The sequence below is a fragment of the Perognathus longimembris genome, chromosome 1 (genome assembly GCF_023159225.1).
Source record: "Perognathus longimembris pacificus isolate PPM17 chromosome 1, ASM2315922v1, whole genome shotgun sequence".
NCBI classification, from domain to species: domain Eukaryota; kingdom Metazoa; phylum Chordata; class Mammalia; order Rodentia; family Heteromyidae; genus Perognathus; species Perognathus longimembris.
The window spans coordinates 153,726,465-153,750,465 of NC_063161.1; the positions used below are offsets into that span (position 1 = coordinate 153,726,465).

A 24,001-nucleotide genomic window follows, 5' to 3' on the forward strand; every position below is an offset into this window, starting at 1 on the left:
TGAACCCAGATCTGGGGAGTAGCAAAACCTTTGCTCTATGAAGTCTCTTGATGCCTAAAGTGACACTCTACTTAATCTGCCCTAATATGACAGTAAAAAGACCAGCTGAGGAGTATAAAGGTACTTTTCTTTAGCAAAGCCAATTCTAGTCCAATTCTGGTCCAAGAGCAGGTAAAGAGGAATTCATTAACCTCACATCTCTAACGCGGTGTCTAAAGTAAAGTATTTTAAACTGTGAGCATTTCATTTAACTGTCCTGAAAAGTACTCATGGCAAGGGCTTTTAAAATTTGGTTGTGGATAGACTAAGGACTGAACTCAAATAAGAAAAAACTTCATGGTAAAATGTCAGAACAGACAAAAGGAAGGTAACACCCTATACATTTACTCAAAACTTATTACTTTACCTACAAGAGACTTTAAAAAAATGAAAACATCTACTCTGATTAGAATAGATTAAGAATTGACAAACAGTATATTCCCAGTACACCATGATCAATTTTAGGAGGAAATGTTTTTCAGCTCCCAACATAATGGCACCATCTATTGGCTTAATATCACCTTTGCAGCAACCAGAAAGCAGGAGGTGTAATTCAACTTTCTTGGGCTTCTGGTTCCCAGCTGTTTTCTTCCTAACACTCCACAGTGACATAAATCCTAATAAATAAAACCTGTGTGTTGCACATTTTAAATCTTCTCAAACATACTGTACTTATATTAATCAAAGCAAGAAAAGTGCCAGAGAAATCTCAGTTCACAGAACTGCATACAGAAACTACATTGGCACTAAAATTATTAAAATATCATACACCAACACTTACCATGGCTATTCACAAAGGATTTTTATATCTAGTACTCAGTGCATCCTTGCACCCTTCCCATGGAATAGTTCCATTAGCCACCATACATATACACAGCTTAGCAAGTCTAGACTTAAGGTTTGAACCCAGAATGAGCCCAAAGACAAGTTCAATTCACTAAGTCACATTAACTCAAAAAGTGGCATTGGGCACTGGTGGATCACACTCATAAACCTATCTACTCAGGAGGTTGAGACCCGAGAATCTCAACTTGAAACCAGCCCATGCCAGAAAGTCCTGAAACCCCTAGGCCCAATTAACCAGCAAAAAGCAGGGGGTAGTAGTAGTATGGCTTAAATGGTAGAGCACCAGACTTGGACAAAAAAACTCAGGGACAAACCAAGTGCAGTGGCCTGTAATCCTAGCTACTCAAGAGGATGGGATCTGAGAATGGCAGTTTGAAGCTAGTCTAGGAAGGCAAGTTTGTGAGATGCTTATTTTCAATTATCCACCAAAAAGCCAAAAGTTGAGTTATGGTGCTGTGGCTCAAGTGCTAGAGTGCCAGCCTTAAGAAGAAGGAAAAAAAAAAAAAAAGCTAAGGAATAGCACCCAGGCCCTCCTGAGTTCAAGCCCTATTACTAGCACCAAAAAAAAAAAAAAAGATGGACACTGGCGGCTCATGTCTATAATCCTAGCTACTCAGAAGGCTGAGAACTGAGGATCACAGTTCAATGCCAGAAAGTCCATGAGACGCCTATCTCCAATTAACCACCAGAAAACTTGAAGTGGTGCTGTGGCTCAAAGTGGTAGAGTGCTAGCCTTGAGCGAAAAAGCTCAGGGATAGCGCCCAGGCCCTGAGTTCAAGCCCCAGGACTGGAGAAGAAAAAAAGAGGTGCCAAAAATAACACAAGCACATAAAAGTACACAGTGCTTCCCAGAATGTGTTCAAATACACATGATATCAAGACCCCAGTAACTTTGACCTTCCCAAACCAAAAGGGAAAACAACAACAACAACAACAAAAAAAAAAAAACTCTGAGGATTAGGGATATAGCTCAGTGGTCCCAGTGCTTGCCTAGCATATGAAGTCCTGGAACCTCAGCTCTGAGTGGGAAAAAAAAATCTGCTTTACTATAAAAACAATAGATGTGATATGCTAAGAGATCAGGTCCACACAGAGCCAGGACTGGGGCCAGACCTTCCAAGGCTACTTGTAGGGTTCTCAGCGGTACCTCAGGTGCTTACAGAAAAGGCCACCGGAGGCAGCCGCCCTCTGGTTAGACCAAGTTAGACCAGAAATAAGGTTTTCTGGATCCACACTTTATTCTCCCTGCAGACCTGGGCCCCAAGAGTGCAGAGGCAGACACAATCCAGTACCCCTGGCATTATGTGCTTCTGGACATGCTAGTGAAGGAAAACACTGTCCAACAATAAACGTCCTCTGAGAAGGCTTTTATGAAGTACTGAAAACCAAATACAGCTACAGTTAAATTCATACCTGGTTTAAGAACCGAAAATCAACATGGATTGAAACAACCATCCAATGCAGGATAACTTTCCAAATCAAGTCACATAGAGACATCAAAATATCCACACAACAAGGTATAGTGCTGCATGTCTATAATCTCAGCACTCACCAAGTTGAGGCTGGAAAATCACAAGTCCAAAGCCAGTTTTGGCTACATCAGGAGGCCTTGTGGTCTCCTGAAGAGAAAAAAGGGGGGTTGGGGGGAAGAAAGAGAGAGAGGGAGAGGGAAAGCCTACACACAGGACAATTTTTTATTGTAAAATTCAGAGAAAACAGGACACCTAACTCTGTTCCACCTGAATTCCAGGATTCTTTTGTCCACAGTTGAGCTATCTGAAGCGTTTCCACCCCTGTCCCGCTTCTTTTTCACTGCCCAGAGCCCTCATAAGCTGCAACTTTCACAGGTGCATTTCAGTAATTAGGAAATTATATATCCAGCTTCTCTGGAGATAGAACTTCACCTAGATGGAGCTGGCAATGACCCCAAGTCTTCCCTAATGGTGCATACCAATGTTTACTCCTGAAGTTAGTATTCCTAAATTGTCCAAGGGCCTCATTTCCAGGAATGTCATACTTGAAATTTTATTCATATTAATTCTCTGTGTGGCTAAGCGGGCAAAAATAAAAATTTTATATACCTTGCCAATGCTGCTCAAGGAACACTGCCAAACTAATAGCAAAAGATGGTCCCCAAGCTTCTTCTGACACTCCAGTTTCCCTAATAAAGAAAAGCTGGCAAGTTCAAAGAATAAGCTAATTAATCTGAGAATTAAAAGAGCCCACATTTTGTCTGTTAAAAAAAAAAGTGACTAAAATCCTCTCCCTTTCTTAATAAAGGAAAAAAGTCAAAGAATCTTGCCGAGCTTCCAATCCTATCAACAGCGTCTTTAAAATAAATCTCTTAAAAGGAGAGTACCAAGCAGATGAAATGCTTAAGGTTCTCCTTGTAACCTAACCCTTGCGCGTCCTGGCCAGGGAAGAGCCCTGCGGGAGTGTGGATGCGGCCGCAGGGTGGGCGCTGCCATCTCTGTGGGCTGCAGGACCGCAGCATTCATCTCTCACGTAAGCCCTCAGGAATGCCACTTCTCAGAGAGAAGACTCCAGGACTAATGCTGGATGCACGCACTGAGCTATGCCAGGAGGCCAAGATGAGCAAGACAGGATGGGCGCCTAGTCAATGTAAATGAAGAGCAGCCTTCAGGCACCTGGCCAGTCGCCAACACAGGCCCCTGGGTAGGCAAAATTTAGACACTCTTTCCTAGGGGTGATTTGTAGCTTCCAACTCCGACTGTCAAATCACTCAGGGAATAAATTGTTTTAAAAAAGGTTAATTACAAAGTTTTGCTTTTGTTTCTCATTTTTAAAACTCCTAATTTAACTAAAATATGAGTCTTAAGATGAAATATTCATTTTCTCACTTAAGCTATGCATGCAGAAAGCCTCAGTCCCACAATGAATGTTAATTTTATGGAGGGGACCCCTGTGTGCTGTCTGTCATTTCAGGTTTGGTTTGTTGCGCACCCAAAATAAATAATGGGAGTTAAGACAAAACTCATCAAAACTTGGGCAATGCTGGAGTTCTCACTCAACATCCAGATCCTCACACTTTCAAAGGAAAGAAAGAGAAAGAGATAAGACAAAACCCCACAAAACTGAGGCCAGAGTAGGAAAAAAAGCAAACCTGCACAGCAACTACATGGGAACAATGGCTGGAAGAAGTGACTGAGACAAAGCCTGGCACAGAACAACACTGGATGCTTACATTCACTGCAAAGTGCTCCTCTCCATGATGGACTTGGATAGGAAAGAAACAAAAAAGTCATGATGTCTTGGGATCATAGAATTGTGGACATTTTTAAATTTTCCACTGATACTGCAAAATCTGTTGAGATAAATACTATTTTCATAATGCAATGAAGAAAACCCTCATAGAGCAATCAAAAACACAAAAAAAGCAAACAAATCCTTTGGGAATTTGGGTAAATATTTTTAGTACTTGGAAACAAAGCCTAATGGCTTAATGAAATAACAACTGTGAGAGAAGAAAAATCACAACAGTTAACATTGTACTGAGCTTGCTTGAGATAGAAGACAAAGGTTCAAATCCCAGTTTTACCACTTAAAAGGCTAAGTAATAACAGCTAGGTGGAAAAATCTTTCCAAGCTTGTTTTCTCATCAGTAAATCAGAAATAAGCCATTTGTGTGGAATTTTAGCTGAAAAGAATATAAGAGCACCCAACAGACTCTGGCACAGAAACAGTGCACAAATATACTTTAAAGCATATCAAGCTTCAACAACAGTCACATAAACAATGTCGTGCTAAAATGGGGCCACACAAAGAAAACTCAATCTAAACCAAATGTATTCCAGGGGTCCTACAACTGCTAGTTCACAAACAATGTGCAGAAGCTAAGGTTACTAACGTTTCGTTTCAGACATTCTTTGGCACAAACAAGTTACAGAACCAAGTTCGCCATCAAATACTCGCTGAGTTGTGTGGAATTCTGGGAGGCTGAGGAGAAGGTATAATCCACTCTCAGAGATGGCCACATAATCCTGCACAGGCAGGAGGGACGAGCAATGGTGACAGGAACCAGGTTAAGGAAAAAGGAGTTTGGCCACCGCTGGGGCTCTGGAATCAGGACTTATGCTTTGGTCTAGTGTTGCTGGGAAGGAATGGCTTTGAGACATCAAGTAACAGGAAGGATACTTTAGTAAAAGTTTAGCCATTTCTGACAAAGGGAGCCTGGCAACAGTAAGGGTAAAAGTCGGTTTAGGTAAGGAAAAGGGGGGCTGAGGAAAAGGGGGGCCGCTACCACTAAGGCCAAGGAGACCCATAGAGCAGGCACTGAGGTGGGAAAAGTACAAAGGGAACAAACCAGTGGAGGAGTTACTGCCATATGGAGGCCAAAAGCCAGTAGGCGACTGCCATCGAAGAAGACCCAGGGTCCAGCCGATGGGCTTTAAAGATGGGCCATCCCTGCTGTTCTGTCTTGTCCATCCAACCGCACCTGTCCATACCTTCAACATTTCTGGCCAGGAGATTTACCTCCCCGTCCCCAGCCTCCCTCATGTCACTGCTTTCTGGGCTGCCAGACTGCTCTAACAATCCACTCTAATCCTATCAGGGCCTGGCTCAAAAACAGCTGAGAACTTCCAAGACCAAGTCTTCACAGATTGGCCTACAACATCTGGACCCTGGGCAGTCTCTGGCCCACCCTCCAACATCCATTTGTCTTGATCCCTCCCCATTTTTGCTTCTGAAACACCCTGAGTGGAACCCCCCCACCCCAACCCTAGCCACTGTTCTTGCCTCGTATCTCACAAAACTGGCCTTCAAATAGTCTTTCCCTTGAGGGCAGGGGGTAGAGCAGCTAATTTCTAATCATCAGATAGGTCCTGCCTAATTGTCACTCGTCAGATCGGCAAGAACATCCAGTGCTGGTGAGTCTGCTTCAGAACATCATCCCTATGCTCTCTTGGTGGAGAGTAAACTAGTGCCATCCGTTTGGAGGGCAATTTGGCAACAGCGCTCAAAAGGTAAAATGCACTATATGGCTCACCATCTGTCACTTCTGGGGGCTGTGTACCTCCTTCCTATGGACAGGGAACTCGTTCCTGTATGAGCAGGAGGCTGAACGCCACCCATCAGAAGCACCTACAGACTCAGAAGCGCTCAGGGCCCAGCTGCACAAGCCTACACACAGGCCCCTGTGCAAATCTGCCATGGCCCATTTTGAAGCACAATTTTCACACGACTCTTGGCTCTAAGCCCAATTCTTGCTTTCCCAGTAATGTGAGTGACTTACTATCCTAAAAACAAAAGAGGTTAAAAACAACAAAAATGCAACCCTCTTTTCCTTAAATCAATGATTTTCCTGCTTACAGCAAGAGAATTCTGTCCACATGTTCATTAAGAAACTCCAACACTAAGAATTCATCTAAACCGGGCTGGGAATATGGCCTAGTGGTAAAGTGCTCATCTCGTATACTTGAAACCATGGGTTCGATTCCTCAGCACCATAGAGAGAGAGAAAAAAAGCCGCAAGTGGCACTGTGGCTCAAGTGGCAGAGTGCTAGCCTTGAGCAAAAAGAAGCCAGGGACAGTGCTCAGGCCCTGAGTCCACGCTCCAGGACTGGCAACAAAAACAAAACCAAACAATCATCTAAACCAAGTAAATACTTACTCAAGTAGATAAAGACCTATTTGTTGTAAAATTGTGGAAAACTAAGGAGAATTGATCAGTTAAAAAAAAAATCACTGAATAGCCATAAAATGCAATTCCACACAATGTAAAAGCGACATGGCTGTGTGCGCAAATACAAACACCTCTCCCATACTAAGTAAGGGAGAAGCACCATACCTATCATAGCATGACTTCTTTGTGGGGCTTTTTGGTTTCTTTAGAGCTGGTCCTAAGGCTTGAACTCAGGGCCTAAGGACTGTCCCTGAGATTTTTTGCTCAAGGCTAGCTAGCACTTTTGCACAGCTCCACTTCTGACTTTTTGGTAGTTAACTGGAGGAAAATGTCACAAACTTTCCTGTTCAGGCTGGCTTTACACTGCAACCCCTCAGCCTAGGGTTACAGGTATGAGCCACTGACACACAACTTCATTTGTGTATTTGAAAAAAAACAAACAGGGGCTGGGGATATGGCCTAGTGGCAAGAGTGCTTGCCTCGTATACATGAGGCCCTGGGTTCAATTCCCCAGCACCACATATACAGAAAACGGCCAGAAGTGGCGCTGTAGCTCAAGTGGCAGAGTGCTAGCCTTGAGCAAAAAGAAGCCAGGGACAGTGCTCAGGCCCTGAGTCCAAGCCCCAGGACTGGCAAAAAAAAAAAAAAATGTGTGGGCAGAGATGATAGATCATAGAAAGGGATATGGATATGTGAAGATGTGTCATGAAGTAGTTTTCTGAAAGAAATGCAATTTCTAACAGCAGAAACTCTGGAGGAAAGACTCTATTTTTCACTTAGTACTTTGTCCCTCTTCAGTATTGTCATGTTCACAAACTACTTTTCTTTTTCAGCGGAACTGGAAAGTGAACTCAGGACCTTGCACTTTCTAAGCAGTGCATAGGCCCCCAGCCCATGCTTGTAAACACTTCTACTAGAAAATGTTTTAATTAGCTGGGCATTGGTGGCTCACGTCTGTAATCCTAGCTACTACTCAGGAGGCTGAGATCTGAGGATCAAGGTTCAAAGCCCAGTCCAGACAGGAAAGTCCATGAGACTCTATCTCTTATTAACCACCAAAAACCGAAGTGGCACTGTTGCTCAAAATGGTAGAGCACTAGCCTTGAGCTGAAGAGCTCAGGGACAGCGCCTGGGCCTAGAGTTCAAATCCTAGGACCGATTTAAAAGAAAAAAAAAGTCAGAGTAGACCTATGTCTCAAAGTGGTAAAGTACAAGCCTTGAGTAAACAAGTCTAAGGGACAGTGCACAGACCCTGAGATCAAGCCCCAGTACCCATACACAAAAAAAAGGAGGAAAAATTTAAAAACTCAGCCCAAATGAAGCAAAACTACTCTTGCACTTCTCCCATTTAGTAGTGCCCTACTCAGCTCTGTACCTAATGTGGTGCAGGCATGGACAACTGTTTCCCCATTAGACCAGGACTATCTTGAGGGCATCTTCCTGCCACAGTGCCTTTACACAGAAGACATCAGTGATGACGGAACAGGTAAATCAACACAAAATCTTAAAGCAACTATTTATCTGTGAATTAAGTCAGATGTCACCAATACCTCTTCCTTTATAATCCTGGATTCTGGGATAGCCAAAAGCAAACTGTGTGGTTCTAAAAAGGATTAGTCTACAAACTCAGAGCTGCAGACCCAAAACCCTAAACTCCAACTAGACTGGGAACAGCACAGAATCACTGCTGGCCAGGCCAGAGCTCCAAGCAAGGACCCTGAGGCAAAATGAGCAGAACCAAATCGGATTAACTATATGCTTTAAGTAACTTGTGCTAAACTCAGCTTTATGCTCTTAAGACAGTTCAATAGCATCAAGAACCACATGCAGCTGTTTTCTTTTAAAAATAAAACTGCCAGCTTAGTGCCAGGGGCTGATGCCTGTAATCCTATGATCTGAGGGTGCCAGCCCAGGTAGGAAAAGTCCAGGAGATTCTTATCGTTAATTAAGCCAAGAGTAGAGCTGTGGGTCAAGTGGTACAGCACTAGCTTTGAGCACAGAAAGCTCAGGGACAGTGACCAGTGCCAATGTTCTAGCCCCACGACTGGCACCAAAAAAACCAATGTTAAATTTCCTGAAGAGATGACTTTGTCAAAGTGAGGAAAGAGAACATCTTGAAGGGTTTAGAGGTGGAGCATTATGGAGTCTGGTATTTATTCTCAAACAGTTCTAGCACACAAAACAATGATGGCTCACAGGCAGCATGAGGTATCACATGGTACAAATCATGTGCATACTGATGGCTCAAGTCTATGAGCCTAGCTACTCAGAAGGCTGCAACCAGGAGTACAATGAGTTGAAGCCAGCCCAGTAGCAAAGTCTGTGAGACTCTATATAACCAGGAAAAAAAAAAAAGCCAAAATGGAAGTGGGAATGCCAGCTGCAAGCAAGGAGGCCACGAGAAAGTTCAAGGTCCTGGGTTTAAGCCTCAATACAGGCACAAAATAATAACAGCAAGAATATTATCAATAACACACATAAGTGAGATGGAACTAAGGTAGTAAAATATTAACTAATGAAGCCTGAATTAAGATTATATGACGGCTCCTAATATGCTGCTGCTTTACTGCAGTTTGAAACTTTTCAAATAAAAAATAAAATAAATAGTAAAGGTTATATCTGTACTACCATTTGAAAGTATTATATGGGGGGGAAATAAAGACAAGACCTTAATGGAAATAAAAAAAAAAATCGGGCTGGGGATATAGCCTAGTGGCAAGAGTGCCTGCCTCGGATACACGAGGCCCTAGGTTCGATACCCCAGCACCACATATACAGAAAATGGCCAGAAGGGGCGCTGTGGCTCAAGTGGCAGAGTGCTAGCCTTGAGCGGGAAGAAGCCAGGGACAGTGCTCAGGCCCTGAGCCCAAGGCCCAGGACTGGCCAAAAAAAGAGAAAAAAAAATCTAATTACAGCAATTCTAAAATTACTGTGTTATTGTCATTTTAAAATAATTACAAAGATCCATCCATATGGTATCTGAAGGTAAACCATTCTCCCAACATGCAGGGAACAGCTGTTGGAGACAGCCTTGTACAAAGCTAGATTACACAGCAGCAAAGCTTCAACATGGCCGTTTCCAACTATGCAAGGCAGAAGTCCTTCCATCAGCACAGCCCAGACACCAACACAATGTTAAGTGGCAAACAACAGCTGAGAAAACACCAGCTACACAAACTGTTCCAATTTCTAGACCTATACAAATTAACATAAATATTAGAATCTAAAAATCCCAAAATATAAAATCTTAAATACAATTTTATAGCCTAAAAAAAAATTAGAGCCAAGAGCTGGTGGCTCACACAGGCAATTCTAGCCACTCAGGAGGCTAAGATCTAAGGATCACAACTCAAAGGCAACCCAGACAAGAAAGTCTGTGAGACTCTTATTTCCACTAAAACAACCCCAAAAAAGCCAAAAGTAGAGCTATGGCTCAAGTGGTAGAGTGCTAGCTCTAAGCACAAAAAGCCCAAGGACAGCACACAAGATCTGAGTTCAAGCCCAAGAACTGACATCAAGATAGATAGATAGAGAGAGAGAGAGAGAGAGAGAGAGATACGGCCAGGTGTGATGGTATATACCTATGGACAGAAACCTGAGACAGGAGGATAATGGTTAAGGATATCCTGAGCAAGAGTCAGCATGATCCCATCAGGAAAACAAGCAAGATACAAAGTGCAGTAGTATAGTAAACTCCCAGCTATGCGGGAGGTAGAAATGGAAGGATAACTGTTTAAAACTAGCCCAGGCAAAAAGTTAGCAGACCTAATCTCAGAAAAATCAAGCCAAAGATAGTGGCACATTCCTATAGCCCTGATTACATAGGAGGTAGAGGTAGAAGGATCTTGGGCTAAGGCTGGTCCCTGACAAAAGCAATAAAACCCTACCTAAAAATAAATTAAAAGCAAAAAGGCAGGGAGGCCAGGCGCTAGTGACTCACATCTATAACCCTAAATACTCAGGAGACTGAGATCTGAAGATTGTGATTCAGAGCCAGCCCAGGCAGACAAATCCAAGAGACTCTTAGCCAAAAAAAGCTGGAAAGGGAGGCGTGGCTTAATGGTAGAGCATCAGCTGCGAGTGGAAAAGCTGAGCAAAATCAGGAGGCTCAGAGTTCAAGCCCGAGCATTCATACACAAAAGGGGGGGGGCCCCCCCTCAGGGCATGGCTCAAATGGTAGAGTGCTTACCAAGCAAGACCCTTAGCTCACACCTCAGTGGTGTTAAAAAAAAAAAAATCTTTAGCTGTTTGGGCTGATCTGAAAAGACTCACTACTGTTTACGCGCCAGCAATGAAGTAGGCCATTTCTAACCTGTTACAACCCAGTGTGTGGCTGTTGCTGATTGTATTTTATAAGTAGGAAATCAAGGCTCAAGAAGGAATCACACACCCACGGTTCCTCAGAGACCAAGTGGCAGAATGACAAGAAAGAAAAGGAAAACAGGCTCCAGTAATTCACCAAGTTACTTGGGAGCCAAAGATTTGGAAATGTGAGATTCAAAGCCAGGCATAAAAATTCACAAAACTTCATCTCGATCAGTGATTAGGTACAATAGCATACCTAGGTCATCTGTCATCCCAGCAATTAAAGGGAAGAACAAATTGGATGACGGAAGTCTAGGCCAGCCTGAACATATAACAAGACACTATCTCAAAATAAATGAACGTAAAAAGGGGTTGTAAGAGTTCCTCAAACAGTTGAGCAAGCATAGGGCCCTGAGTTCAACCCTGAGTACCACCAAAAACAAAAATACTCTACAGGTGCCAGGCATCTTCAGATTAGACTTAGGGGTCTATTCCACTTAAATCTCACCCGTATCCTAAGGCCTGCCTAATCTTCCTAACTCAGCAATCTGCCTCTACCCTCTGCCTGCCCACCACTCCGAAGTCTCCTTATCCTCAATGAGTTTTAACTTGTTTGGTTTTAGACCACTGTGAATTCACATACAGGCATAAGAAATAACTCAGAGGGCTGGGAATGTGGCTTAGTGGCAGACTGCTTGCCTAGCATGCATGAAGCCCTGGGTTCCATTCCTCAGAACCACATAAACAGAAAAAGTCAGAAGTGGTGCTGTGGCTCAAGTGGTAGAGAGCTAGCCATGAGCAAAAGCAGGCTCAGGAACAGTGCCCAGGCCCTGAGTTCAAGCCCTAAGACTGACCAAAAAAAAAAAAAAAAAAAAGAGAGACAGACAGAACTCAGAGTTCCCCTATATCTTTGACTCTTTCCTGAAGACAGTATCATGCAATCTACCACTTGGGACATGCTTCTAGCCTTGTGACTTTTGCTAGTTATTTGATAGATGAATCTAGCAAACTTTTCTGCTCGGCTAGCTTCAAACTGTGATCCTTCAGAGGATCCAGGGGCTACTCAGCCTCCTGAGTAGCTAGCCCCAGATTCCCTAAGGTAATATCTTACAAAACTATAGTACTATACCACCTGTACTATCATCTTTCCTACAAGTATTGAACACTTTCTAACATTTATAAATGCAATTTGACAGTTGATTATTGCCACTTTATATCCATTAAAGCTCTTCACAGGCAGAATCCTTTGTTCACTGCTGTTTCTGGGTATAATCACAAAAGGTGCTGAATGAACCATGGCTGAAAGAATCAAAGCAGCACTGGATTACACTGCCTTCTGGAACAGGAAAGAGACCCTTCCAGAGCTCATTGATAAATACAAGAAACCTGAAACATAAGGAAACACTCACCCATGGTGACATAAGGCAATTTATCAGTTGATCCGTGAGGATAGATGCTGTAGAGATGAGGTCCAGTAACATCTACTCCCCCTAGAACGAGGGCTGCACCAATGTAACCTTGATACCTAGTGATTAGAGTAGGCATAAAAAATGGCAACACTGTAACTTCACCAACAGCTACTAGAGTCAGACAACAGTTTTCTTACATTGTTTCCCTAAAGAGTTATTGTTTAGAGAAAAGCCAAGTCCTAGTGGCTCAAGCCTGTAATCCTAGCTACCAAAGGAGGCTGAGCTCTGGAGACTGGAGTTCAAAGCCAGGACAGGCAGAAAACTTCAAGACTCCATTTCCAATTAACTAGCAAAAATGCACTGGTGGCTCATACCTGTAATCCTCCGTTCAGGAAGCTAAGATCTGAAGATCACACAGAAATGTGTTTATCATGTTTTATTTTTGAACCAAGAAATTTTCCAGTAACAGTCTAAGGTGTTAATTATACAATACACAATGCTCTTATAGGACTTACAATGCCACAAATATCTAAATTGGGCAGTATCATTAATGTTCAAGAACTGACTAAATGATAACACACCATAAAATAGGAGGCTATGAAGCACCAAAAATTATAATATTGGGACTGGAGGCATGGCTCCAGGGTTAAGAATGTCTCCTAGCAACTGTGAGGCCCTGAGTTCAATCCTTAGTACTACCAAAAAGAAAAAGGAAAAAAAAAAACAAACACCATAATATCTCAACACTGGCAAATGGTTCTTAAACCATTCAGAAGGGTCAGACCCCTCTGAAAGGAGGCAACCAGCCGAAGTCACACAACTGACAGCTGGGTCTTGAACCAAGGTTCTTTCCCTTATACCACCTGACCCTCCCTCTCACATACCTAAAGAAAAATGTCACAGCATATGAAAGGCAATACTATCTTGGTTTGGATTTTTTAAGTGTTCCCCTCAAAACTTTTACAAAGTATACTAAACTAAAAATAATACAAACATTAAAGGAAAGAGAAAACTTCAAAATTCTTTCTTGTTGTCACAGGGCTTGAACTCCAGGCCTGGATGCTGTCCCTGAGCTCTTTTGCTCAAGGCTCTACCACTTTGAACACAGCGCCACTTCTGGTTTTCTGATGATTAAGTGGAGATAAGAGTCTCAGGAAGGCTTTTCTGCCCCAACGGGCTTCAAACCGTGATCCTCAGATCTCAGCCACCCAAGTAGTAGCTAGGATTACAAGTGTGAGCCACCAGTACGTGGCTCAAAACATTCTTAAAAAACTAAATAAAGTATCTGGATAAGTTATTTTGCTACATGTTTTAAACAACACTGCAGGGAACCTTGAAATGCTGTTTTATCTTTAACAATTTTATAGTTTGAAAATTGCTTCGTATGTAATGTGACACATCAACCACTAGAGGGAGCTTTGTATTTAAAATTAAAACACATGAATAGGGGCTGGGGATATAGCCTAGTGGCAAGAGTGCCTGCCTCGGATACACGAGGCCCTAGGTTCGATTCCCCAGCACCACATATACAGAAAATGGCCAGAAGCGGCGCTGTGGCTCAAGTGGCAGAGTGCTAGCCTTGAGCGGGAAGAAGCCAGGGACAGTGCTCAAGCTCTGAGTCCAAGGCCCAGGACTGGCCAAAAAAAAAACACATGAATAGCCTCAAAACCCTCAATAGGTGTGTTTTAGCAAATTCTACTCATACAATAAGAGGAAGAATGCATTTGTTATCAGTAATTCTCCTGTGTTAGAATGATTATACATACAAAGGTCTTAGCATAGCTCGAGCAAAAAAAAAAAAAAAAAACCAGGTATATTAGGCTTCTGGCCCAAAATTGTAGGCTTTGGTTTTCTCATCTGCAAAATGGGAACTCAGTATACAACTAGCCCTTCTGCACACAGACTACTGAGAACCCAGAGCTGCACTAGGCACACAGGTGAGGCAAATCCCCAGCCAGGCAAGGGCCATGCCGGAACAGAAGCTGGGTGGGGACTGTGCACACATACCCGTTCCCACTGCTAAGGTTAACACCCACCACTTGTCCCAGAAGTTCCCTGCCATGGGTGATCCCACCTTCTTTCTGAATCTTCTCAAAAACAGCTAGGAAGCCCATTTTTTCCAATTTATAATTATTGGCCACCATTCTTTTTAGTTGCCATATGACCTAAATCAACTCCCACACAGGCTAGTGACTGCGGAGTCATTGTTTTACAACCTAGGCTCCCTTGAGTCCTCACAGCAAGCATAGGGACAGGTATGATGTATATTCCACACACTGGAAAAAGGATGAAATCTACCAAGGTGAGGCAGGTCCCAAAAAAAGAAGCCATTATTCCAACCCAAGAACACCTAGGCTATACCCTACATAACAAAATGGCTTTCTCTTAAGTAGCCTGAATGAGAAAATGAACTTAGAGTTAAAAACTATCAAGACCTATATAAACACAAAGTTAAAGAAGAAAAAGAAAACTACTGACTGAACTACGGGCAGGTGCCAGGAGAGAAATAGAAGTTCAGGTCAGACAAATTTCTGAACTTCATGCCTCAGTCTATTCATCTTTAAGTAAGAGGACAGGGCCAGATGCTGGTGGCTCAGGCCTGTAATCCTAGCTACTAAGGAGGCTGAGATCTGAGAACCACGGTTCAAAGCCAGCCCAGGCAAGAAAGTCCCTGAGACTCTAACCTCCAATTAACTACCAGAAAAACCATAAGTGGATCTGTGGCTCAAAGTGGTAGAGTGCTATCCTTGAGCAAAACAGCTCAGGGATAGCACCCAGGCAACGAGCCCACAACCAGCCGAGAGGAAAAAAAAAGAGAGAGAGAAAATGGTGTCCCCAATCTCAAGAGTTAAAGGATAAAATGAGATCACGCTTTACCATAGAGCTTAGAATAGAATGAGAGATGGTATCAATATTATTATTCCCATTTTGCCAAATTGCCAAATGTCACTTTTTATTGTATTATTTTGTCTCAAAAAGATGGGGAGAAATCGTGTGTGTGTGTGTGTGTGTGTGTGTGTTTCATGTATTAGCAGGGAAGTTAGACAGCGTTCCTAAGACAAACTCAAAGCTCCCCTCAGCTCTCACCTTCTTACAATTGGCAAATAGTTTCTCCTATCCAATAGTATCCCTATGCTTCAGCAAATTACTCACCTAATCACATGTGCTTTATTCAGGGAAGAAAAACTCAGATACCACAAATTCTAATGCATTCATTCTTCAAAACCTTACAAAAAAAAAAAAAACCAACAACCTCATTTCAAGAATAAGGGGCTAGGGATACGGCCTAGTGGCAAGAGTGCTTGCCTCGTATACATGAGACCCTGGGTTCAATTCCCCAGCACCACATATACAGAAAATGGCCAGAAGTGGCGCTGTGGCTCAAGTGGCAGAGTGCTAGCCTTGAGCAAAAATGAAGCCAGGGACAGTGCTCAGGCCCTGAGTCCAAGCCCAGGACTGGCCAAAAAAAAAGAATAATATGTAGAATACATCTGCCCTAGTTCCTAGGCTTCTCTTGCTGAAAATTTAAGAGGAAAAAAAAATCTATGAAAAAAAGATGCTGCAGAAACTCCTGACCTGGAAGCTTACCTGAAAAGCATCTGCTTCAACATCCGATTGGCTGTGGCAACTCTGGGAAGGCGGCCAGTGGAGAGGGAGTGCAGCTCCAAGTTGGAAGAAATGAGCTGGGTGGTCATGTCTGTGTCTGCAGCTGTTCCAGCACCACAACAACTAAAAATGTGAGGTGGAAGTTAGGGACGTCAGTTACCAGGGCCCAAGTGGAAGTGAAATTCTTAGAAATGCTATATAGTACAAAGTTCACCTACATTGAAATCCTATGAATAAGTTTGCAATATAACTGCTGTTTAATCTTAAGTAGCATAAATTGTATATATATATATATATAGAGAGAGAGAGAGAGAGAGAGAGAGAGAGAGAGACACATCCCATATTACCCAATGGAACATTACCTATTATTTGGTTCTGTGCCCCAAGAGAGTGCTTGTGGTAATAACACTACAAATATACCCAAGTTGTACAAAAAAGGCAAAGCAGGTTACTCTAACAAACCCATATCCACCAAGTATTTATTATCAGATACCAGTCACTGCACTAAGTACTGGGAACACAGAAACTATGACCTGGAAGTGGTGTTGTGGCTCAAGTGGTAGAGTGCTAGCCTTGAGCTGAAGAGCTCAGAGACAGCGTCCAGACCCAGAGGTTCAAGCCCCATGACAGACAAAAAAAAAAAGAAAATATGACCCATTCTTGATACTAATTTCAAACTGAGTAAAGAAGACATGAATAGACCAACTTGTAATATGTCATATAATACATAATAACAGCAGAAATACAATATGCTATGAAACTAGAGATGTAATTAAGTTGTTTATTAAGAAAAGGTTTTCAGGGGCTGGGAATGTGGCTTAGTGGTAGAGTGTTTGCCTAGCATGCATGAAGCCCTGGGTTCCATTCCTCAGTACCACATAAACAGAAAAGGCTGGAAGTGGCACTGTGGTTCAAGTAGTATATTGCTAGCCTTGAGCAAAAGAAGCTCAGGGACAGTGCCCAGGTCCTGAGTTCAAGCTCCAGGACTAGAAAAAAAAAAAGCTATTCATAAAAATCAATACACTCTGAAAACGGTGTTTATGAGCAGAAGGTAGGTAATGGCAGCTAAAAGAAAAATAAGCCTGAAAAGTAGAAAGGAATATAATCAGATCTGTTCTTCAAGGTCGAATATGGCAGAAGAATAAACAATGGAATGGAAAAGTAACAAGAGGCAAAGCCCAAGAGTCCAGCAGAGAAAAAGGACCAAAGGCCTTTAGCAGAGGAAAGGAGAGGAAGGAATGGACTGAAGCATACAGAAGACAAGAACTGAACCAATGAGAAGAACTTGAAGATGACTGCATTAGGTCTCAGCAGTGATAATAATGTCTCAAGTGATAACAAGGTCTCAGGATGATAATAAGTTCAATTTCAATCCTGATATTTAAGTCCTGAATTTAAAAGCCATATGAACTAATCAATACTTACTAAATATTAGGAGATATGAAGTGAATTTTTGAACAGTTCTTGTCAGCAACAACCATCCCTTCCGTTGCTCTTGTATCTGCTCCAAGAACTATACCATCCTATTTTAAAAAAAAGAGTTGTAATCAAATACATGCATACACATACACACAGAGACGCACACATCCTACCGCAGTTCTCCATTCCACATCCTGTTCCCACAATCCCATATGCCAGCTACATCCCTACCAAAAACATTGTCCTACACTGAGAATCAAGAAAAGGCTTCCTTCAATCCCTAGCACAGCAAAAATAAACATAAGTTTCTTAATAAACTAAATTTTGGGGCTCAAAGTTTCAAAAAATTCCTTACAAATTATAGAGGTAATGAGAGAAAGGGAGTGATAGACTAAGACTCAGATATCTTTCCATTAAAATAGCTGCTTATCAATTTGGTTGTGTGTTTGTGTACTATGCACATGGGCCAGTACCAGGGCTTGAAGTCAAGGCCTAGGAACTGTCTCAGCCTCTTTTTCAAGGCTGATGCTCTACCGCTTGAGCCACAGCTCCACTTCCAGGTTTTTGCTGGCTAGTTGGAGTTAAGAGTCTCATGAACATTCCTGCCAGGGCTAGCTTCAAACCAGGATCCAGAGGTCTCAGCCTCCTGACTAGCTAGGATTACAGGCGTGAGCCATCAGTGCCCAACTTCTATTTGCTTTTTAAATTTGTCACTCTTGGGCTAGGAATATGGCCTAGTGGCAAGAGTGCTTGCCTTGTATACATGAAGCCCTGGGTTTGATTCCTCAGCACCACATATATAGAAAACAGCCAGAAGTGGCATTGTGGCTCAAGTGGCAGAGTGCTAGCCTTGAGCAGAAAGAAGCCAGGGACAGTGCTCAGGCCCTGAGTCTAAGCCACAGGGCTGGCAAAGAAAAAAAAAATTGTCACTCTTTATGTGTAACATTAATCCTTATACTTCTCCCTTTCAACTCTTACCGCAATGAAAGGCAGGAGTTCTCTCCATCGGATGGAAAAGATATCGCTATGTAAATAAAACTGAGCTCCCAAACTGAAAACAACATAGAAAGTATCAAATAACTAGAGAGAGAACCTAAATATTGTCCTCTCCCATAGTTCATTTGGCTTCCTAAAGTAACAAGGAAAAAACACTGCCTCCATGTCCAAAATCCTGCCGAGTGAGTGAAGAACATAAACTGCAAAGTGCACAAAACCTGTCGTTCCTTGCAGCCCCAGCTGAGAGAGTTCCCAACGGCGGGCTTGGGTTGTGAGTTCAGCTAACTGTCTTGGCCTGTCCCTGGCTTACCTTATATACCACTCCGGCGATGGTAGTGCCAGTTTTCCGGGCTTTGGGAAGCTTGAACCCCTTTTTTGCGAAATCAGCTTCCAAGATGGCATTCCTGAAAGATCGAAAAAATTAAAAGTGTTGGAAGCCAAGACCACGCCGTGCTGTCCGGGCAGCAGGAACGCTTAACCCGGAGCTCGGCAAAAGAAAGCTAGCCTCCGCTCTCTCTTAACGCTGACTCCTCCCACCGTTTCCAGCAAGGAGTCTCCGCCAAGAAGGGCCAGGACGGAGCCGGAGGCACCCCGGGGCGCAGGGAACGGGAGCGGCCGGCCAGACCTCGGGGCCGCGCTCGGGCCCGGATTCCCCTGAGTCACACGGGCCGCGGGCAGGTCATCCACCCCTCCGCTCGCACTTCGCGGCCTAGGCTGCGACCCAGCTCCGACCCTGAACCCAGCATCCCCGCGCCCGCCCCGAAATCGAACCCGGCGTAGCCGCACCTGCGGCAGTTATCGAACGAGAAGCCTCCAACCGGCGGCTCATACAGCGACACGGACGCCATCTTCCCAAGAAAGTACTTCCGGGACAGGGGCGGGGAGCAAACGAAAAGACCCCGGCACTTCCGGCGCCGATCCAGCAACTAGGACCGAAGGGGCGGGGCAAGCCCCGCCCTGGAGGGACTGACCTTTGAGTTCTGCGTTCCTAGAGAGGATGGGAGGCGTTTCGGCGTAACACTGCCTCCGGTGGCGCGGAGGAAAAACTGACTCCCGGCGGATGGCTGGGAAAGGATCTGGTAAGCTAAAAGCACCCACGGTCAGGTCTCCACCAGGGCACAGACCACACGCTTAATTGGGATCTGCAATGATTCGGAGGCTTTCACACCCAAGCCCCACGCACAGCCTCAGAAAACCCCTTGCGTTGAATTCGCCGCTTTGTCAAATGGACCAAGCACCATCCTCAAAAGGCCAGCAGGCACCTGCATCATTAGTCATTAACGAAATGCAAGTCAGGAGGAGCCCAGGGCTTATCACTCTGCACTGGATAGGCTGACAGAATCGGAAACACAGGAAATCATCAGTGTTGGAGAAGGTGGAGAAATCAGAACTCTCACATGTGGCTGGCTGGGAGGTAAAATAGTGCCGAAAACAACTGACCTGGTAGTGACCCTTCCCCCCCCCAAAAAAAAAGGATTAGTCTCCTAGATATATACCCATGAGCTGCAAACGTGTGTTCAAAAAAACTTGTACACAAAGGTGCACAGCAACCTTGTTCATAATAGCCCAATACCAAAAATAAAAAAGCCCAGAAGTCCATCCATCGACGAATGGAATGTGGCATATCCAAGCGGCAGAATAGTATTCAACCATTAAAAGGGCTGGGGGAGATGGGGACTTTTGGTTAGGCCCACAATGGAACGTGGATGGCCAGGCTCTGGTTGGATTGCCCTGCCTGCACGTCAAGCACATCCCAGCATACCTGGGGTTTTTGCCTGATGCCTGTGTGCCAGGATAACAGGGTTGGGGGAAGGGTCAGTCCTTCATATTTCATTTTTAGATACATAAGAAGATTGGCCCAAGAGAGGAGAGGTAAGTCCTTCATTGTGTGAGAGTCTATCTACAAATTCCCCTTCCTTTAAAAAAAAAAAAAAAAGAATCAGAGGCCAAGCCCTGCTGAATTAGAGAGCGTTCAAGTGGCCTTCTTTTAACCTGATTACCCCTATAGCAATTCTGTTTCCAAATGAAGTCACATTCTGGGGACTAGGACCTCAAAATATAAATATATACTTCCATATTTTACACAAAAGACTGGGTTGTCATGAAAGGAAATCCAGCCTTTAGTAAATGTTTATTGGATACATAGTTGTAACAGACTCTAGTTGAATGCCATTGTCTATCCATTCATTTTATCTGCCCGAGGTGCCATGTCTGACACATAGTGGGTACTCAATAAATATTTGCACAGGGAGTAAGTAAATCATTCCATAGTCTCTGAGGCTGCTGTTTACTTCTTGTGTTAACGTGAGCAAGTTACCTCACCTCAATGAGTCTTAAATTCTATCGAAGAGAGTTAAATCACAAGCCTATCTATGTGACATAAATTTCACCGCTTAAACTATTTTAAATGTGAGAGTCGGTGGCATTTTGGCACAGACCCCATAAAAGCCCAACTGCAATCCCACCTCCTTGTACAACCTCCGATCTCATGGGGAGGTTTGTTGCCCCTTGCTGGGCCCCAATAAACCGTCCTCACTTGTCCAGATGGAAAGTCTGGCCTGTTCCTTTGCTTTCTCCTCCATCTTCCTAACACACAGGGAGACTACGCATGAAGATAAATACAGGTGGAGTTTCCATAAGCCAACAAACACCAAAGGATACCAGCAACTCCCATCAGAGTCACTGATGATTCCCAGCATCCTAAACAGTGAGACGCCACATTTCTGTATGAAAGTCACCTAGTCTGGGATACTTTGTTACGCAGCTGTAGCATATTCATTCACCAGCAGAGGGCAACCGAGAGCTCCGGGCAACCTGAACCTAGAGGGTGACCAGAAGCAGCCACTGGAAGGGGCAGGAAGCACCTAGGCACCTCCAACCCAGGCGGAGGCAGCCCTGGGGCCAGCACTCAGAGCTCAGCTTGCCTCCTCATCCCAGCCACCACTGCCCCCTAGATGGAAGCCCGCTCAGAAGGCTCCCCGCTGGCCTGGTCACAGGACCACTCATTTCCTGGTTGTGCCACCAAGCCCGATGGGCCAGCAAGGCCACCACATCTAGTTTGGATGCGGTTGTGAGGCCATTAGGCTCTGAGTCTCAATTCCCAGGTGACGCGGCACCAAGACACAGTCCCTGAGAATGCTTGATGCCCTGGTTCCTGATCCAACCACTCTAGAAAACCCAGGATCCAGGGTCAGCCAAGAGACATAGAATGTGCGAGACACTCCAGGGGCAGACCCAACAGGCCCTAAGAGTCCAGCACCATGGTTCCACTCCATAGATGAGGTAACTGTGGTCAGTGGCTGAAGGTCACAAGGCTGATAAACATCAGGGTCAAGGTTCAAACCACACCCCTCTCAGCCCCCAAGTCAGGCACAGCTTCCCCATCCTTACCTCTAACAAGTTTGGAGCATCAGGAACCCCAACTCCCAAGGTCTCTGGGCTTTGCCAAAGCAACAGCAAGGTTTCTTCCCCCAGAGTCCTCACACTGGCTCAGTTGGGTATGAGCTGTGTGACCTCAGGTTGGTGGCTTGACCTCTTCTGAATCTGTTTCCTCATTTGTGAAACAAGAGACCATGACAGTGCAGGGTTCCCTGCATGTGCCTCAAATGACAGCGTGCACCATAGGTTCTTAAAACCCTTCACTCACTCAAGCACCTACTCAGCATTTATTAAACCTTCCCTTGGTGCCCAGGCTTTGGGGCAAGCTCCATGCTAGAGGCTGGGAGCCAAACCTCCAGTCCACTGTGCTAAATAATCTAAGAGACACAAGCCAGAAAAGGGCTACCAGCGCTGCAACAAGGCAGGTGAGCAGTCAGTCTCAGGCAGAGTCAGCGCCAAGGCCAGGAGAACAGAGAGCGTATCCCAGGCCAAGATGGCAGCACCAGCAGGGATTTTCCAAAGGAATGGGGGGGGGGGCAGGCAACACCTGCCGAGCCCCCACCGGGTCTCCAAGCTGCAGGAAAGCTGGCGTGGACCGGGCCTGCGGGCGCCCACCCTGCCTCTGTCGGCACACGCACCTCAGAGAGGTCCTGCACGAGCAGACTTGGCCATCTTCCCACTGTGGGGGGAAAGCAGCCTAGGATGCTCCTGGTTGCTATGGCAACTGACTCCTTCCTTTTCCTTCTTCATAAATAAGCTATAAATAGAGCAAATGCGTGCACCTTCCTTTGCATGAATTAGTGCAGCTGCCCCAGACTCCCGGGTCCCAACATCCAGGTGCCGAGCTGCCTTGCCTGGTACTCAGAAAACCCAGCGCCATGGGAGGGGCCCATGACAGCAGTTCCAAGTGCGGATTCCTCCCCCCCCCCCCCGCTGCCCCAGAATGTCCTGGAGAGCTTCTCAAGACTTTGGGGTCTCCCCAAGATCCTCGGAATCCCATTCACTTCCTGCTCCTACTCTGCCGTGCTAGGAAGTCATGACAGCCGCCCCCCCCCCCCGCCCCAAATTCAATGGTCCTCCGTGACTTCATGGAAACCTTTCTATGTGCCAGGTGCTAAACTGCCTTCCAGCCTGCACCCTCATTCACCCCTGCATCCCAGGAGGTTTCTGGGCCCCAGGCAAAAATCTCTTCCTTAAAGAGAGAGGCTGTCTGGCTCGAGCCATGCAGCTGGTCATACAAAGAAACTAGAATTTGAACCCAGGCCCATCTTTGCCCCCTGAGTCTTGGTGAGGCATATCTGATTCTCTCACTCACACAGAAGGGATCAGCATGTGCAGGTGGGTGCAGAAAATAAACTGTGCCCAGGAAGACAGGGAGCTGGTCCCTGGCCACGTGATGGGGGAGACTCGATGCTGAGCCTTGTGTCATGGAGGGCCCAGGTCTCCCCATAAGGGGAAGGAATGGAGAGAGACAATCAACTGACAGGACAGGAAGGCTTCCTGGAGGTGGCGAGGCTGAGGCAGATCTTGAAGGTGAGGAGCAGGGAGCAGCCTTCCTAACAGAAGGATCAGTGCATGAAGGGCCTGGAAATAGACATGTCTAGATGAGATCTATGTGGGCCAGATGGGAAAGGAAGGATGGTGAGGCAGGCAGGACCCGGTTCTGAAGGACTTGGGCTGGCTTGGACCTCCGTCTGTCCCCGAGGCTCTGGGAACAATGGAAGTGCCTAAGCAAAGAAGCAACATGACCTCTCTCGGTGAAATGAGCTGGCCCCTTGGCACAGCGAGCTTGAGCAGTGTTGCCCAGGGACAAGGCACCCTCAAGGTTGCTAACCCATGGCCCATGGATGCTTTCTCCCTCAGCCTTACAGTGCTGGGCTTGACCACGTTCAAACTCACAGGCTTTCCCAGCTCCATGATCCTCCAGGGCTCTCAGATCTGCCTGGCTCTCCACAACCAGGCCTCATTCATTATCCACTCATTCATTCATCCCTTCACCTGACGATCTGGTTCTCTGCCTGGCTCTGTGCCAGGCACAGGAAAAAGATGCTGCCCTCCAGGGGAAGGGGTGCAGGAACAAACGAGGAAGGTGGAGGATCTGAAGGTTCAGATCAGGACTGCACGGAGTTCCAGCTGGGCACAGCTGTGGGTGAAAGCTGAGTGCCGTGCAAGGGAGAAATGTGTAAAGAAGAGCAGACTGATAGATAGGGAGAGATAGAGGAGTTGGTGGGGTGGCTCAGGTGGGAGAGTGCTAGCAAAATCATCAGATTCTGAACGCAAGTCCTGGTCTCAGACAAGAGAGAGAAGGGGGAGCCAGCGGGGGGGCGGGGGAGGGACAAGGCGCTAGAGGAGAATGACA

General features: G+C 45.1%; 1 protein-coding gene across 1 annotated transcript in view; it reads right to left on the reverse strand.

The window, feature by feature from the left end:
- The window catches only part of Psmb7 (proteasome 20S subunit beta 7), a 55,355-nt gene extending 36,170 nt beyond the window's left edge, over positions 1-19,185 (reverse strand). Inside the window, exons 1-5 of the mRNA XM_048342359.1 lie at positions 19,051-19,185; positions 18,575-18,668; positions 17,275-17,372; positions 15,832-15,972; positions 12,244-12,359 (exon numbers count right to left, since the gene is read on the reverse strand). Of these exons, the coding sequence (XP_048198316.1) occupies positions 12,244-12,359; positions 15,832-15,972; positions 17,275-17,372; positions 18,575-18,668; positions 19,051-19,112 (511 nt within the window). The 5' untranslated portion in view covers positions 19,113-19,185. The remainder of the gene's footprint in view (positions 1-12,243; positions 12,360-15,831; positions 15,973-17,274; positions 17,373-18,574; positions 18,669-19,050) is intronic.
- Between the last annotated feature and the right edge of the window lie 4,816 nt (positions 19,186-24,001).